The following is a 17,365-nucleotide window of genomic DNA, read 5'->3' on the forward strand; positions in this document are numbered from 1 at the left end:
AGGGGGAAAAGCAGAAACAGTGACAGATTTTATTTTCCTGGGCTCCAAAATCACTGCAGACAGTGACTCCAGCCATGAAATTTTAAAAGTCGCTTGCTCCTTGGAAGAAAAGCTATGACAAACTTAGCATGTTAAAAAGCAGAGACATCACTTTGCTGACAAGGAACCATATAGTCAAAGCTATGATTTTTCTAGTAGTCATGTATGAATGTGAGAGTTAGTTCCACCTCCTCCCTAATTTGGAAATCTCAGACTTAAACATTTTTGCCAATGGATGACTGTAGTCTCTTATTATTGCTCCTACGTGCATTTGTCTGCTTAACGGTGAGGTTGAGCATCTTTCTATGTATTTACTTGCCTTCAAGTTTTCTCTTGCTTGCTTATATCCTCTCCTTTTTCTTCTGTTGTGTTGATGTTTTTTTAATTGAGTCATAGAAGTCCTGTATTTCTGGCTGTATTTCGGGATACTAATCCTCTGACTGTGAAACATGGTATAATCAAAAGTATATTCCTAATATAAAACAACCCTCCAGGCAGAGTTACACATATTAATAAATAAACACCTGTCAGGCTCTGGAGCTCTGGGAGTCCCATTTGGCTCCAAGATTCTGTTTCCATTTTTACTTCTGCATTTAAAAAGCTATTGGTTCGCAGCAACATGGATGGACATAGAGATTGTCATTCTGAGTGAATTAAGTCAGACAGAGAAAGGGAAATATCATACCACATGACCTCCTTTATATGCGGAATCTAAAAAGAAATGAAACAAATGAACTTATTAACAAACCAAAAACAGGCTCACAGACCTAGAGAACAGACTTACGGTCACCAGCGGGAAGGACGGGAGGAAGGGATAGTTAGGGAGTTTGGGATGGAAGTGTACACATTGCTATATTTAAAATGGATAACCAACAAGAACCTCCTGCATAGCACATGGAACTCTGCTCAATGTGTTAGGTGGCAGCCTGGATGGCAGGGGAGTTTGGGAGAGAATGGATACATGTATATGTATGGCTGAGTCCATTTGCTGTCGACCTGAAACCATCACAACAGTGTTAACCAGCTATACTCCAATATAAAATAAATTTTTTTAATTAAAAAAAATTTTTTTAAGCTACTGATGCTTATGTTTTGAAGTCCCACAAAACTGAGCATATTCCTTGGAAGGACTTCAAGAATTCCCACCTTGAAGGACTCTGCTTTGCCAGCATATCCGTGACAAAATAAGGCAGCTGGGTCGTCAGCCTGCCTCAACTCTATTCAGTTCTTAACAGCAGCCAGAGAAAAGAGCATCTCTCAAAAAACTACTAGTATCTGCCATTGTCTTATTCTGAAATTAAACCAGCTAAGCAATACACAGGTTCAATTCCAGAGTGATTTATTCAGATATTGCTTTCCTAGGCATTTATAACGACTCCATGGTATTGAAAAGAAATGCAACCTGCAGCAATATCTAAACTCCTGGGCCTATTTCACACTAAAAAGCACTGAGCTCCCAGAGTGAGCCATAAAGTACCTTTGCCTAACATTTTTATTTGTCTAAGCATGGAGAAGGTGAACTTTGGCAGAACAGACAGCCTATGTGCCAAAGCAACATGACATTAGAGAATTCTCTCTGGTCTTCTCTCTGTTGTGAAATCACCACTGTTTACCCTTTTAGCTCTCTTCTTCCGATCTAAAAGAAAATCACGTTTCTCGTGGCTATACTTCCCATGAAATCACTCCAACATGCTTGTTCTTCCTAGTGGATTAATTTTAAGCCTTTTACCTCTAACATGAGAGCTTCCCAGGTGGTTCTAGTGGTAAAGCATCCGCCTGCCAATGCAGGAGACTCAAGAGACGCAGGTTCCATCCCTGGGTTGAGAAGATTCCTCGGAGTAGAGAATAGCACCCCACTCCAGTACTCTTCCCTGGAAAATTCCATGGGCAGAGGAGGCTGGCAGGCTACAGCCCATGGGGCCTCAAAGAGTCGGGATGACTGAGTGACTGAGCACATGTCTCACTGAAGATAATAATAATAGGTAACACACAATGCAGATCTACTATGTAAGAATAAAACCTTGTCTTCTGCTAAAGTAAGACGAGGGAACAGGTAGGCTAGGGAGCATCTCACGGGTCTGAACCACCACAGCCTTCCCAAGGCCACTCTCACGTGTCTCTTCAACTTTAACACAGGTCCACCCTGCAGCCAGAGTAAGCTATCTTACTTGTGCAAATTAGATCTTGCTGCACTTCAGCTAAAAAACATCTAGGGACTTTCCACTGCTTTCAGGATAAAACTCCAAATCCTTAATACTGTTGACTGCCAATGTTAATCAACTAGGCCACAGTAAGAAAGATTACATTTTAAGACTGTCAAGGCCATCCATTGTCCAGTCTGCCCCCTTGTCCAGTCTCATCTCCCCTCACTCATTCCTTTACTCCAGCTACAGCCACAGTGGACTAGCTGCCTTCTTCCTTCCCTTAGGGTCCCCCCTGTCGCCTCTGCCTGGAACACTGTTTCCACTTCCTCATCTCACCTTCCCCTTCTTTACTATTTGCCTATTCAACACCTAGTCAAATTTCAGATATTGGATTGATTGCTCAGTTGCTAAGTCGCATCTGACTCTGCAACCCCATGGACTGCAGCATGCCAGGCTTCCCTGTCCTCTACCGTCTCCTGGAGTTTGCTCAAACTCATGTCCATTGAGTCGGTGATACCATCCAACCATCTCATCCTCTGTTTCCTCCTTCTCCTTCTGCCCTCAGTCTTTCCTAGCATCAGGGTCTTTTCCAATGAGTTGGCTCTTCACATCAGGTGGCCAAAGTACTGGATCTTCAGCTTCAGCATCAGTCCTTCCAATGAATATTCAGGGTTGATTTCCTTCAGGATTGACTGGTTGGATCTCCTTGCTGTCCAAGGGACTCTCAAGAGTCTTCTCCAACAGCACAGTTCAAAAGCATCAATTCTTCGGTGCTCAGCCTTCTTTATGGTCCAACTCTCACATCCATACGTTACCACTAGAAAACCATAGCTTTGACTAGATGGACCTTTGTCAGCCAAGGTGATGTCTCAGCTTTTTAATACGCTATCTAGGTTTGTCATAGCTTTTCTGCCAAGGAGCAAGCATCTTTTAATTTCATGGATTGATAGAATCTCCTTAATAGAGCCCCCCTTGAGACTTCCCTGGTGGTCCAGTGGTTAGGACTCGGCACTTTCACTGTAGTGGCTCAGCTTCAATCTCTGGTTGGGGTACTACTTGGCAGAGCCCTGTCAATTTAAATCTTCATTGGTATTTCTCTTGGGTGGCTTATCTCTTATCTATTTCCTTATATTAGGGGGATTCACAAGTTTCGCAACGCAGTCATAAAAAAATATATATAGCCCTCCTTGATCTCCCAAACTCCACCCAGTTCTCCTACTTTCTGCACCCCCTCCTGCTTTCTGGGGAGCTGTGCAGGCCATAGCTGTGGCATGCAGGATCTTTTCATTGCAGCGTGTGGGATCTAGCTTCCTGACCAGGACTGAACGTGCCCCCTGCATTGGGAGCACAGAGTCTTAGCTACTGAATCACCAGGGAAGTTCCCCATTTCCTTCATGGTATGCATCTGTTTGTAATGATGTATTTCTGTGGCATTTGACTGACACCTCTCTCACAGAAGTAAGCTACACTGAGGACCAAGGCCAGGTCTGTCTTGCTTGCATTTATCTTCTATCCTTAGGCCTAGGGCTGTGTCTAACACTTAGAGGGGCTTAGTAAATATTAATAACTGCCCTTAATGGAAGAAGAGACATATGGGAATTGAATGGTTTCTCTTCCCTGAATCTCTTTATTTCAAGGATCCCAGATACTAGAAATTTAGAACCCAGATCTCCCCTGTGTCCTTCCTTCTATCACCATGAGTCACTAGCCTGGCCTTCATCTCACTTAAACCTCTGAGGTAGCTACAATTACCTGCATTTTATAGAAAACCGATGATCTGAGACTTGCCCAAGGTCACAGAGCGAATAAGTGGAGACAGCTGGGATTCCAATATAAGTCATTGACCTTAATCTCTATGCTCTTAATCACAACACATAAGCCCTGTCGATTTATATCTTCATTGATATTTGTCTTGGGTGGCTGATCTCTTAGCTATTTCCTTATATTAGGGGGACTATTCTTTATGATATGAGTTGCAAACATTCTTTTCCATCTTCTATATATGTGTTGACATTGCTTTAAAGTGTTATGTCATTCTGCAGAAATTTTGAGTGTTGTGTGGTTAAATTATTAACCTCTCCTTTTATGCCTTCTACATTCTGGGTCATAGTTAGAAAGATTTCCCTTCCCCACAGTAAGGTTATAAAGGAGTTTTCTCATATTTTCTTTTACAGTTTTTAATTTTTATTTAAATGTGTAATCCATTTGGAGTTTACCCTGGTGTGAGATAAACTGACATTTAGTTTTACCCCAGATGGTTGTCCAGTTGTCTGTGCCATTTATTGAGTAGTCCATCTTTAGCATATACTAATTCCTGTATGTATTTTGGTTTACTTCTGGACTTTCCTCTTCCACTAGTATGGGAGTCTTCATATGCTGGAATAATTGGTACTATTTCTTTTTGTTCCAGTGGGCACATTTTCACATTTATCTTTGACTTCTCTGTGGTACTTGGCATCATTGACTGATCCACTTTAATGTATTCTCAGTGCTATGCTGTTAGATTACTGAGTAGGTGTATAAACATGTATTTAGGGCACTAGCAGATCAAGGGCACTGAAATAAAGATAGCGAGGATATAATCAAAGAGGTCACCATAGACAAACCAGAACTTTGTTGGACTTCCCTTACACCTATTCTATAGCTTACGATATTTTAAAATATTGTTTATTTATTCATTAGCTGTGCCTGGTCTTAGTTGTGGCATTCGGGATTTTTACCTGTGTCCCGTGGGATCTAGTTCCCTGATCAAACGTGGGCCCCTGCATTGGGAGCATGGAGTCTTAGCCACTGGACCACCAGGGAAGTCCCTAGAGCTTATATATATATATATATATTTTTTTTTTACAGATTTATTTATTTAGGCCATGTCATGTGGCTTGCAGGATCTGTTTCCTGAGCAGAGATTGAACTCTGGTTCACGGCAGTGAAAGCACTAAGTCCTAACCACTGGGCCGCCAGGGAACTCTCAATAGTTTTAAATTATGTGGGAAGCACAATATTTTCAGTTATTTAGAGCCTATATTGGAGAAGGCAATGGCACCCCACTCCAGTACTCTTGCCTGGAAAATCCCATGGGCGGAGGAGCCTGGTGGGCTGCAATCCATGGGGTTGCGAAGAGTCAGACACGACTGAGTGACTTACACTTTCACTTTTCACTTTCATGCACTGGAGAAGGAAATGGCAACCCACTCCAGTGTTCTTGCCTGGAGAATCCCAGGGACAGGGAAGCCTGGTGGGCTGCTGTCTATGGGGTCGCACAGAGTCGGACACGACTGAAGTGACTTAGCAGCAGCAGAGCCTATATGGTCTTTTTAAAATTAATACTTAACTAATTAACTTGACTGGGTTGGGTCTTAGTTGTGTCATGTGGGATCTTTCACTGCAGGGCATGGACTCGATATTTGTGGCTTGGGCTTAGTTGCCCTGAGGCATGTGGGGTCTAAGTTCCCCGACCAGGGATCAAATCCATGTCCCCTTCATTGCAAGGTGGATTCTTAACCACTGGACCACCAGGGAAGTCCCTAGAGCCTAGAGGGTCTTAATGCTCTGCTGACTGCCTCCCACTCCCCATCTTTACTATCACTTCTCTCTCTTCAATCTACTTCTTTTCTAGACTAAGGGCTCTTCCTCTGTGTCTTTCCTGTCATTGTCATTCAAGTTTCTACTCTTCACCTTTCTTTTCTTTTTCTATTCAATGAGCTCAGACAATCTCATCCTCTCCCATGACTTCAAAATTCCCAGATTTGTGCTGATTTCCTAATCTGTCTCTCTGACCCAGATCTCTCCTTTAGCTTTTTATTTTTAATTTATTTTTGGTTGCACTGAGTTTTCGTTCCTGGGCATGGGTTTTCTCAAGCTGCAGAGAGCGGGGACTACTTGCTAGCTGCAGTTGCAATCTTATTGCAGTGGCTCCTCCCGCTGTGGAGCACAGGATCTAGGCACAAGGGCTTCAGTAGTTGCCGCGAGTGGGCTCTGGAGCACTGGCATAGTAGTTGTGGCACAGAGGCGTAGTTGCTCTGAGGCTTGAGGATTCTTTCCGGATCAGGGATTGAACCCATGTTCCCTGTACTGGGAAACAAATACTTAACCTCTGGATGACCAGGGAAGTCTTCTCTTTTAGCTTTAGAATCTGCCAACTGAACATCACCTGTACAGCCTGCTGCTGCTAAGTCACTTCAGTCCTGTCCGACTCTGTGCGACCCCATAGACGGAAGCCCACCAGGCTCCCCTGTCCCTGGGATTCTCCAGGCAAGAACACTGGAGTGGGTTGCCATTTCCTTCTCCAATGCATAAGAGTGAAAAGTGAAAGTGAAGTTTCTCAGTCGTGTCAGACTCTTTTCGACCCCATGGACTGTAGCCTACCAGGCTCCTCCGTCCATGGGATTTTCCAGGCAAGGGTACTGGAGTGGGGTACCACTGCTGCAAACACCTCAAACTCAAAGTTTACAGAACAAACCTGCCCTTTCCCTCTTTGTGTCTGTTTGCCCTATGGTCCCTCTCTTGGTTAGAAGTGCCATCATCCACCAGTTACCTGAGTTGGACATTTGAGAATCATCTTTAATCCTACCAACTTACTCCTCCCCACCCCACACTATTACTATTAACGATTACTATTTTAGACACAACACTCGACCGGTAGGATTTTAGTTTCCCAACCAGGGATCAAACTTGGGCCCATGGCAGCTGAGAGCACAAAGACCTAGCCATGGAAGCACCATGGAATTCCCCTCCATTACTTCTTAAACACCTTAAATCCATTTACTTTTCCTCATCCCCATTCCAACCATGTTAGTTCAAGCCCTCATCATCTCTTACTTGGACTTCTGAAATTCCTGGTCTTTCCTTTTGCCACCTTTTAGTCCACATCACTGCCAGAGAGCTAGATCTAAAACCAGATTAGTTATTACCACTCCCCGACTCAAAATACCCTACTGGCTCGCCACAGCCTCTGGAGTAACATCTGAAGCCTGCTCTGGTCTGACCCCTGTGTACCATGCAGCTTCACAGTCAATGGCTCGCCTTTCTTGCTCTCTGTACTCCAATTACACAGACCAAACTGATCGTGCTATCTCATGCTTCTTTGGGTAATTTAATCCGTTTGGAATTTCCTTCCCATTCTTCTCTAAGACTTATCTCATCACTTCCCAGAGACCTACCCCTTAATTCTCCCTAGAATTGGCCGATCTCTTCTCGGAGCCCTCAGTGTACTAGCACATCACTGTTACAGCACATATTACCTTGTATTGTAACTATCTGCTGCCCATCTCTCCACTGGACACCGAGCTTCTTTTCAAGGGCAGAGCCTGTTTTATTACGTGTGTGTGTGTGTGTGTGTGTGTGTGCGCGTGTGTGTGCTTAGTCGCTCAGTCACTCTTCTGCAACTCCAAGGACTGTGTAGTCTACCAGGCTCCTCTGTCCATGTGATTCTCCAGGCAAGAATACTGGATGGGTTGCCATGTCCTCCTCCAGGGGATCTTTCCCACCCAGGGATCGAACCTGCATCTCTTAAGTCTCCTGCATTGGCAGGTGGGTTCTCTACACTAGTGCCACCTGGGAGGCCTATATATATATATATATATATATATATATATATACACACATACACACACACACACATATATACACACACATATATACACACACACATATATACACACATATACATACACACACATATATATACACACACATATATATAAAATGCTTAAAATTTGTTGGCTAAGACTCTCTTCCTTGAATGGGCATAAGAAAATCAGCTTCAACAGGTTCCAGTTCTTCCATTATTAACTAATCCCTCCCTCTTGAAGGCTGACTTCTCCTTTTGGACGTGCGTACATATTCCATATTTCTAAAGAGCCATTCTATTTTCTAAAAAAAAAAAAAAGAAACTTGACATATCTCTGCTGGGGTGCACTACCTTCTGAGGTCGTATAAAGTCTAGAGGCTGGTAACAGAAGTCTGAACCTCCACTACGCTGCCTGCTTCCATTCTCTGAGCATCAATTTCTGCACCAGTAAAAATGGGAGTAACAACACCTCCCTTAAGAGATTTTTTTTTTTTTTTCTCGACGGTGAGAGGTCGCCGGGCAGGTGAGGGCGCCGCGGGAGGGGCGAGGGCATCTCTCCTGCAGCGCGGACCCCGTGGGGGCGCAGGTGAGCCAGCCTGGAACAGGGGACCCCGCCGGCCTGCAGGCATCACTGGAGGCTGCCCCTGCGCTCCCCTTAAGAGATTTTTAAGGACTGAAATGAGAAAGTATATACAAAGAGCCTTGCACTGTGTGTGTGCCAAGTTGTGTCTGACTCTTTATGACCCCACAGACTGTAGCCCATCAGGCTCCTCTGTTCATGGAATTTTCCAGGCAAGAATCCTATTTCCTACTCCAGGGGATCTTCCCGATCCCGAGATTGAACTCGCATCTCTTAGGTCTCCTGCATTGGCAGGCGGCTTCTTTACCACGAGTGCCACCTGAGAAGCCCACGAAGAACCTTGCAAAGTAGCTATTTTTAGTGTCAGGTAGGGAGACAATACTGCTGTGTCATTTTGAAGAGTATGTTTGTGTGTGTATGAGTGCATGATTTAATAGTAAAGTGCTTCAGGGAAAACTGCTGTCCTTGGCATGATTATAGATTCCAGAAAATTAATAAAGTGAGCAAACACTAAATAATGTGTTTCGCTGCATAAAAACAACTGGTTAGACCATTTATGTAAACAGCTTAACATTTAAGGTTTAATTATCATGCAGCACAATAACAATTATATGTATCATTAAATATGCATCAGAGTAACCTTGTGAGTTTTATTTGATTACAGTAGTACTCTATAGAACATTTTTATAGTTAATTGCTTGTAATGCATAAGTCTGTACACTATTTACATCAATTAAATGAGACAGAGCTCCTGAGTGTGTCCTGCATTTGAGGTAAGCCTGATTAGCTATCCTTGACTGCAACTATACACTTGCCCTATGACCTGCAAGATAACGTACACCTTCTTTAGTTTTGTACAGTGAGGAAGATGCTAAAGAAGAAGGCAGTGAGACTTCCTTGGTGGTCCAGTGGTTAAGAATCCACCTGCCAATGCAGGGGACATGGATTTGATCCCTGGTCCAGGAAGGTTCCACATGCCTCAGGGCAACTGAGCCCGTGCACAGCGACTATGGAGCCTTCACTCTAGAGCCTGAGAGCCACAACTACTCAGCCTAGGTGACACAACCACTGAAGGCCGTGAGCTCTAAGGCTCATGCTCTGCAACCAGAGAAGCCACCACAGTGAGAAGCCCGCACACCGCTACTAGAGAGTAGCCCCTGCTCTCCGCAACTAGAGAAAGCCTATTCAACAACAAAGGCTCAGTGCAGCCAAAATAACTGAATAAAAGGGCTTCCCTGATAGCTCAATTGGTAAAGAATCCGCCTGTAATGCAAGAGACCCTGGTTCGATTCCTGGGTGGGGAAGATCTGCTGGAGAAGGGATAGGCTAACCACTTCAGTATTCTTGGGCTTCCCTTGTGGCTCAGCTGGGAAAGAATCTGCCCGAAATTCGAGAGACCTGGGTTCGATCCCTAGGCTGGGAAGATTCCCTGGAGAAAGGAAAGGCTACCCACTCCAGTATTCTGGTTTGACTTAAAAAAGTCAAACTCATTACTCAATTGTTTTAAAAGAAAAAGAAGCATGCAGCAAAAGAAAATTCTGTTTAATTGCTCAGTGTTTAAGAAACCTACAGGTTTCCAGAAGATAGTTCTTGATTCAAATAACAAAAATATTCTAATGCTGACCACTAGCCAACATAGCCTAAAATAACTTCTAAGCAAGTCCCAAGGAGCACTTTTGGAATTAAAATTAAAACCACAATTATAATTTATTTGACCCCCACCATGAATTAGGTACTATACATACACCATCATATCCTTATAAGAGTCTTATAAATTAGGTATTATTTTCGTTTTATGTATGAGGAGAAAAGAGGCACAAAAAGGTAATAATTTGCCTAAATGCTTGAAGGTTGTCAAGGGTGGAACAGGATTCAAATTCAGGAAAGGCTTCTTTCCTGAAGCCTTCTTTCAAACTACATACCTTTTCAATTATATTAATTGGTTTCTAACAATTCATGTTTCAAACATGTACTTGTTGGTTGCAAGAGTATAGACTGCCTGTCATCAAATTACACAGAACACTTTAGGAGTCTGTTTGGAAAGCCAAAAGGTGGAGGCCTTGTCCATCAGGCTGAAAGGCATGCAGCTAGGCTGCCTGGTAGGCATTTAAAATTTTCCAGGTAAACAGGAGTCATTCAGCAATAAGACATTTCTGGTTCACCTAGCTTTTCAGATCCTACCCCAGACCTGCTGTTCCAAGAGACATCCTATGCATTACAGAGATCAAAAAGAAGACAGGGAGGGAACTGCCTGCCAGTCCAATGGTTAGGACTTGGCACTCTCACTGCCAGGGCCCAGGTTCCATCCCTGACAGGAGAACTAAGATCCCACAAGCTACACAGTATAGCCAAAAATTAAAAATGTCAGTGAGGTGAGGAAGAAGCAGAAGAGATGGGTAGCAAAGGGCTAGATTCATGAAAATCAGGCTTAATGGCCCTGGGATTATGAAAATCCTAAAACTTGCTAACTTTTCAGCTTGAATAGCCAGCGGGAGTTTATTAGTTACATTTGGACAGACATGATTTTAATTCTGGCTGTACTACCTAGGAACTGAAGGACTTAGGGTAAGAGGTTTTACCTCTCTGCACCTCATTTTTACTTATCTGAAGAATGGGTTGTAGTGGGGTCCTTTAGCAGAACTTGTCCCCTTCTTGCTCACCTTTGAGATCTCTGCATGAGTGCTAAGTCACTTCAGTTGTGTCTGACTCTGTGTAGCCCACCAGGCTCCTCTGTCCATGGGATTCTCCAGGCAAGAATACTGGAGCAGGTTTGCCATGTCCTTCTCCAGGAGATCTTCCCAACCCAGGGATTAAAACCATGTCTCTTATGTCTCCTGCATTGGCAGGCGGGTTCTTTACCACTAGCGCCACCTGGAAACTTTAGGGCACCCTTATTTATGCAGAAGCACCCCAGATACACCACTGTGTAGAGAAACAACAGTATGCAGACCTTACATTTCTTTAAGTAGATTAGCAAAGGTACTTCAATCCTTCCTTGACAGAATGGTCATGGTTGAGGGTGATCAAGTGAGAAGAGCAGTCTAGCAAATGAACCTAAATCAGGGACACGGAGAATACACTGGCGGTGGCGAAGTGGGAATGGGGAGGAAAAGAATAAGAGTGGGAGTCTGGGATTAGCAGATGCAAATTAGTATATATAGGATGGATAAATAACAAGGTCCTTCTGTATAGCAGAGAGAACTATATTCAATACTCTGATAAAATGTAATAGAAAAGAATATGAAAAAAATGTATTTATGTGTATATATATGTGTAACTGAGTCACTTTGCTGTACAGCAGTAATTAACACAACACTGTAATTCCACCATACTTCAATAAAAGTAAATTTAAAAAAAAAGGGACCTCCCTGGTGGTCCAATGGTTAAGAATCTGCCTGTCAAGGCAAGGGACACAGGTTCAGTCCCTGGTCCTGCAAGATCCCACACGCGACGAAACAACTGAGCCCATGTGCACAACTATTGAAACCTTTGAGCCCTAGAGCCTGTGCTCCGCAACCACAGAAGTCACCGCACTGAGAAGCCTGTGTACTGCAACGAACAGAAGACTCCACTCTCTGCAACAGAAAATCCACCCGAAGTAACCAAGACCCAGCACAGCCAAAAATAAATAAATAATTTTAAAATTAATTAATTAAAAAAATAAAAGCAATCTAGGAACCTCCTAGAAGGAATACTAATATTCCCTAACTCCTTTGACTAGGGTGGCCATCAAAGGAGAAAGCCATGGAGGGACGGAGCCAATGAAAACAAGAGGATCGAAATGCTCCTGAATGGCAGAGGCAGCAACAGAGGCCGAAGAGGCTGGACCAGCCGTGAGCTGGGCCATAGTGGAGTCAGTTTTTTTTTGTTGTTGTTCAGTTGTTAAGTTGCGTCCAACTCTTTGTGACCCCATGGACTGCAGCACGCTAGGCTCCTAGTGTGTGAACTCAAAAGAGCTGAGCCCTAAGGAGCTGCAATTCCTGGGCTCAGGCCTTTGGTGGAGTGGAGCCCTGTCTACTAAGTGCATCACAGAAAACTCCTTGTCTTTAAGAGACCTTGTATTTGGCACAGAGCTCTGCTCCCGGAACTAAATCTCTGGCTAATTTACATTGACTGGCATTATCTGAGTTTAAAGGGAAGGAAGTTGAAATGGGGAAAGCATGGCTAGATTTTTAGATGCTCTGTTCTTATCTATTTGTATACCACACTACAAACAGCCACCTTAGATACAAGAAAAATAAATAAAAGAGGAGATCAAGTTTCTAGTCTTTCGGCACTCAGGACATAGTAACTAGAAATGACTATCATTTTCACAGAGAGGAAGGCTCAGCAACTGCACTTCGGATTCTAACCACTGCGATTAAGTAGTGGGAGAGGAGTTTGGGGCAGATTTTGGACTCAATCAATGGTAGCCACGTTACAGAGCCTGATGGGAGGATGGAATTTTCCTTGTTGGGATTTGAGTTCAAAAGTCAACCTCCTAAAAAAAAAAAAAAGGTCAACCTCCTTAGTTAGTGAAGAATGGAAGGGCTTGGAGAAGGTGCTATTAGTCTGTCCTGAAGGTCACTCTTTATAAAAATATTAGTTCAACAGGGACTGGTCTTAATATTATTAACGTAACTTTCTGTCTTTAAGAGGACAAGAGTTGTTTTTTTCAGGTTCCTTGACAGACAGTGCTTAGTGAGGGAGCAACAAGGTACTGAGTTGTCTCTCCTAGCACAGGTTAAGCACAGATCACTGGAAGCATGCAAGAGGGATACCCGATCCAGACCTGGGGAGGTCAGAAGAGATGTACCTGAGGAAATGAAGTCTAAGTTGAAGTGAAGGTACCTTAGCAAAGGAAACTTGGAAGTAGTGCCTAGGGGCAAAAGGAGGTGCTTCTACCTGGTGGGAGAATGAAGAGTAAGATGGGGGCAATAATGACAAAGAAAGAGAAAGACATTGGACCCTGAAGGGCCTTCTTCAAAGAGTGACCATATAATTTACTGTACAGAGACACTTCTAAGAGGGAAATGCAACCTCGCTAATTATAGGGGGATAATAGGTATAAACCAGGACTGTTCTGAGTAAATCGGGACTTATCACCCTACTCAGAGGTCATGTTCAGGTGTGTGGCCCTCTGGTGAAAGCATAAACTGGACATCACCTCTTTTTACCTTACACAATCTTTCTTTTGCCTGAGGACTTCATGCATGCCTTTGCTTTTACCTGCTCATTTTGCAAATATTTGTCCAGGAAGTTCTTCCGGGTACTGAGGTTACAAAGAAAACCTACATCCAAAGAAACAGTTCTAATACAGTTAAATCGTTTTAGCCCTGGTCTCTCCTCTTAGCTTCAGACTTATTTATGTCATTCCCATATGCAGGTTGCAAAGCAGATCTGAAACAGAATCTTTCATTTCTCCTCCAAATTTGTGTTCCTCATGTTATAACTGATGCCACTGCAATACTGAAGGCAGAAACTGAGAAAAACACTGCTTTCATCACTGTTATCCTTCCCCTCACTATGCATTTTTAATTTCTCCACATCTTTCTTAAACACAATGGCTAAACTGGGGCTTAGAATTCTAATGAGGGCCTAACACCAATTGAAGAGGAAGGGTAATTTCCAGGTGCTTGAATGCTATGTTTCTAATGAATAGATCCCTGAATCACGTGGGACTGTTTTTCAACGGTAAAACGCTGATGACTCATATCAGTTTGTTGATAGTGATGACGTCCAGATCTGGATACACGCCCTAGCCAGTATCAAAAACTTTCAGTTTAGGAGAAAAAAACATGAAGATAAGTCCTAAAGGTTTGATGCCAGTTTCCGTTTGTGGAGGTGAGTGGTTGTAAAGGCGCAGGTGAAACACCAGTACACTGTTAAAAATGGATGATTGAAAGGGCAATTTTAATGCTTCCACTATCTATTCTCCATACAACTGCTAGTGATTCTTTTTAAAACAAATCTGATAAACAATCCGCCTGCAATGCAGGAGACCTGGATTCAATCCCAGGGTTGGGAAGATCCCCTGGAGAAGGGAAAGGTTACCCACTGCAGTATTCTGGCCTAGAGAATCCCACCGACTGTACAGTCCACGGGGTCGCAAAGGGTCAGACAGGACTGAGCAACTTTCACTTTCACTAATCCAAGGCTGCAATTAAAACAAATCTGATGATTCCTTTGTTCTCAACCCTTCCATGGTATTCTGTCACATTCTAATAAAATCCAAAGTCCAACGTGGCTTACCAGATACATGATATGGTTTCTGCCTATTTCCCAACTTCTTTCTCTAATATCTAGCTTCTTCTCCAAGATGCCAAGCAATCAGGGCTATTTTAATTGCCATTTCTTTTCTCCCAGAACAGTTTCTCTCTAGAAATACACACAGCTACCTCCCTCATTAATGATTAGATTTCAGCTTATGATGTAGAGGCCTTTTTTGTCTGCCCCATCTAATACAGCATCATCCCATCACTCTTATCCCGTTGTCTTGATTTTTTTAAAAACCTGCCACATTATTGGGCATTAGCTATTACATAGTAATATAGTTTATGTATTGCTTACTGTCAATCTCCCCCATTATTATATGAGGCAGAAACTGATTCACTGCTGAATTCCCAGCATGTACAACAGTGTCTTCTCATTAGATATTTGATTAATGAATGAATAAACAGATTTTCAGGATACAACATATGTAAAACTATTCTATATTTACTGACATTAAGCATAAACAATATCTTAAAGAGTGTATAGCAAAATGTTAAATTACATGGGGGGAGCTGGTTTTCACATTATTTTTGCTCATGCAAATCTTTTTTTTTTCAGAACGAACTTGTATTACTCAGATACTAAAAGAAAAAAAAAAAAATGAATAAAGAGGCCACGCTGGCAGAAAGTGTAAATGAATTCTATAAGAGGTTGGGCAAATTTATGAATGAAAGACTTAAACAGATATAGTAGCATAATGGTTAAGCTCAGCAACTGTGTGAATCCCCTTTCATACATGATCTAGCATGTAATCCCAAGTTATTCACAAGGCAGCGTCTAAAGGTTTTCATCTGGAAAATGGGGATGGTAACAATGAGTGTCTACCCCACAAGGTTGTTTCTGAATATTAAATGAGACCATGTTTGCTACCTCCTTTGTACAATACCTGGCATGCAGTAAATACCCAACAAATGGCAGCTATTACAATAATTAGTAGTAGTAACAAGAGATGTTGGGACATACCTAGCCCTCAAGATTGACATCAGAGTGGACCACCACATCCTCTCATCATTGCGCCTCAATCTGGGCCCCTGAAGCCCAAAGAGGGGATGGTTCTTTCCAAAGATGATAATTTCGACGTTCCAGGAGCATCTGAATCAAACGTACCCCGTGTACCCTTAAACCATTCAGGCAGTCTGATTAATCCACGAGCGGCACTGCAAGATACGGCTTCGAGAGGCCACCCCCGCTCGCCGTCCTTGGGCCCAGGCGCTTAGCCTCGATCTCCTTCGAGGCGGTAACAAGGGTGGGAGTGGGAATGTCAGAAAACACAAAAGCGGGGCAGTACTGGCCCTCTCCGGCTCAGCGCACTCTGGAGCGGATAAAACGGCGGCACCAGGCACCGGCCGGTCCGCGGCGACCAGCAACACGCCCTCAGGAAAAAGTAATCACTGGTCCCACTCAAAACTCGGGCAGGCGGCTCAGAGTCCCAGCCTCTCAGGCCTCTCTGCAAGAGGCCGGCGGCGGGCGCGCGGCGAGAGCCCCGGACGGGGGCCGAGAGCCCCGAACGGGGGCCGAGCCAGGGGCGGCGGCGGCAGGCGCGCCACCCGCGACGGGGATTAGACGGCCGGGGCGGGGACTGGGCGGAGGCGGCGGGCGCGCGGCCCGCTCGCGCCTGCGCCGCCCGCAGTGAGCGCGCACGCAAAGCTCGGGCGCGCGCACGGCTGGCGTTTCCCCGGCGCGGAGGAGGGGGAACGCGCTGAGGTGAGGCACGAGGTGCTCCGGGGAGCTTGTCCGCCGGCCGTGAGCCCCACTCGCGGGACTAGGTGGGAGGCGGGGACCGCGAGGGGCGGCCAGTTTGCGGGCGGGCTGCGGGCCCCGGCGGCGTCAGGGGCGAGAGGGGCAGGCGGGCGGGCGTGAGGCACGGGCCACGCCGCGCGGTGGGGGAGGGCGCCGCGGGCCGGGACTGAGCCCTGGGGCCGCGCCCCGCCCCCTGAACGGTCCGCTGGGTCCCCGCCTTGGCATTCCTGTCGCTGCTGTGGCGGAGCGCGAAATCCCGTTGTTAACAAAGGACTGACGTGACCCCTTGTTTTCAGATAGGCCTTCCAAGTAGACATTTCGTATCTATAGAGCTGAGGTTGTCTGAGTCTCCAGTAAAATGACGCCCAAGATCATATAATTAATGAGGGACCAAGTGAGGCTTCGAATCTTGTCTGCGAATCTCTTCCAAGTCTGCCCCTGTCCTCTACTTCACGCACCTTGCCTCCTCTTCCCAGTAACTTCTTGGACTTTGGCAAATGTTAACTTGGAGGTAGCAGCCACCCTTTCGTGAATGTTAGCGTCAGAAATGTCTCCAGTGAGAAGAATGGAGTGGAGAAAGAATATTCTGTTTACTGCAATATTGTGCTTACAACATGGAGCATTTATGAGGCTATACACATCCTTTAGTTGACTATCTCTATTAATCTCTGTTGAAGTGACGCTGCTGTTCACTAACTGTAAGATATTGTGCAAATAATCTTTCAGGGCTTCTTTCCCTCCTTGAAAAAGCTCCATGCCTCAGAAGATTGTAAGGATTCACAGATAATACACATACAGTGGTGCCACAGTGTCTAGCTTAAGAGAAAACTTCAATAAATGTTCACTATTTGTGGCCCAGACAGTAAAGAATCTAGCTGCAATGCAGGAGACCCGGGTTCAGTCCCTGGGTGGGGAAGGTCCGGTGGTGGAGAAGAGAATGGCAACCCACTCCAGTATTCCTGCCTGGAAAATCCCATGGACAGAGTAACCTGGTGGGCTACAGGCAGAGTCGCAGAGTCGGACATGACTGAGCAACTAACA

General features: G+C 44.5%; 2 protein-coding genes across 6 annotated transcripts in view; one reads left to right on the forward strand and one right to left on the reverse strand.

Moving 5' to 3' along the window:
• ACACA (acetyl-CoA carboxylase alpha) overlaps nucleotides 1–16,028 on the reverse strand; it is a 286,320-nt gene extending 270,292 nt beyond the window's left edge. For both annotated transcript variants that reach the window (XM_061390286.1, XM_061390285.1), the window contains exon 1: nucleotides 15,548–16,028. In XM_061390286.1, the coding sequence (XP_061246270.1) occupies nucleotides 15,548–15,585 (38 nt within the window). In that variant the 5' untranslated portion in view covers nucleotides 15,586–16,028. The remainder of the gene's footprint in view (nucleotides 1–15,547) is intronic.
• A 156-nt stretch (nucleotides 16,029–16,184) lies between these two features.
• The window catches only part of TADA2A (transcriptional adaptor 2A), a 46,446-nt gene continuing 45,265 nt past the window's right edge, over nucleotides 16,185–17,365 (forward strand). For 2 of the 4 annotated variants that reach the window (XM_061390299.1, XM_061390302.1), the window contains exon 1: nucleotides 16,185–16,288. The gene's annotated coding sequence lies outside the window, so the exon portion shown is untranslated. Of the gene's footprint in view, nucleotides 16,351–17,365 lie in introns of all 4 variants that reach the window. The other 2 variants (XM_061390303.1, XM_061390300.1) reach the window with 2 other exon arrangements.

Source organism: Bos javanicus, chromosome 19 (assembly GCF_032452875.1).
Source record: "Bos javanicus breed banteng chromosome 19, ARS-OSU_banteng_1.0, whole genome shotgun sequence".
In the NCBI taxonomy this organism is placed as follows: Eukaryota; Metazoa; Chordata; class Mammalia; order Artiodactyla; family Bovidae; genus Bos; species Bos javanicus.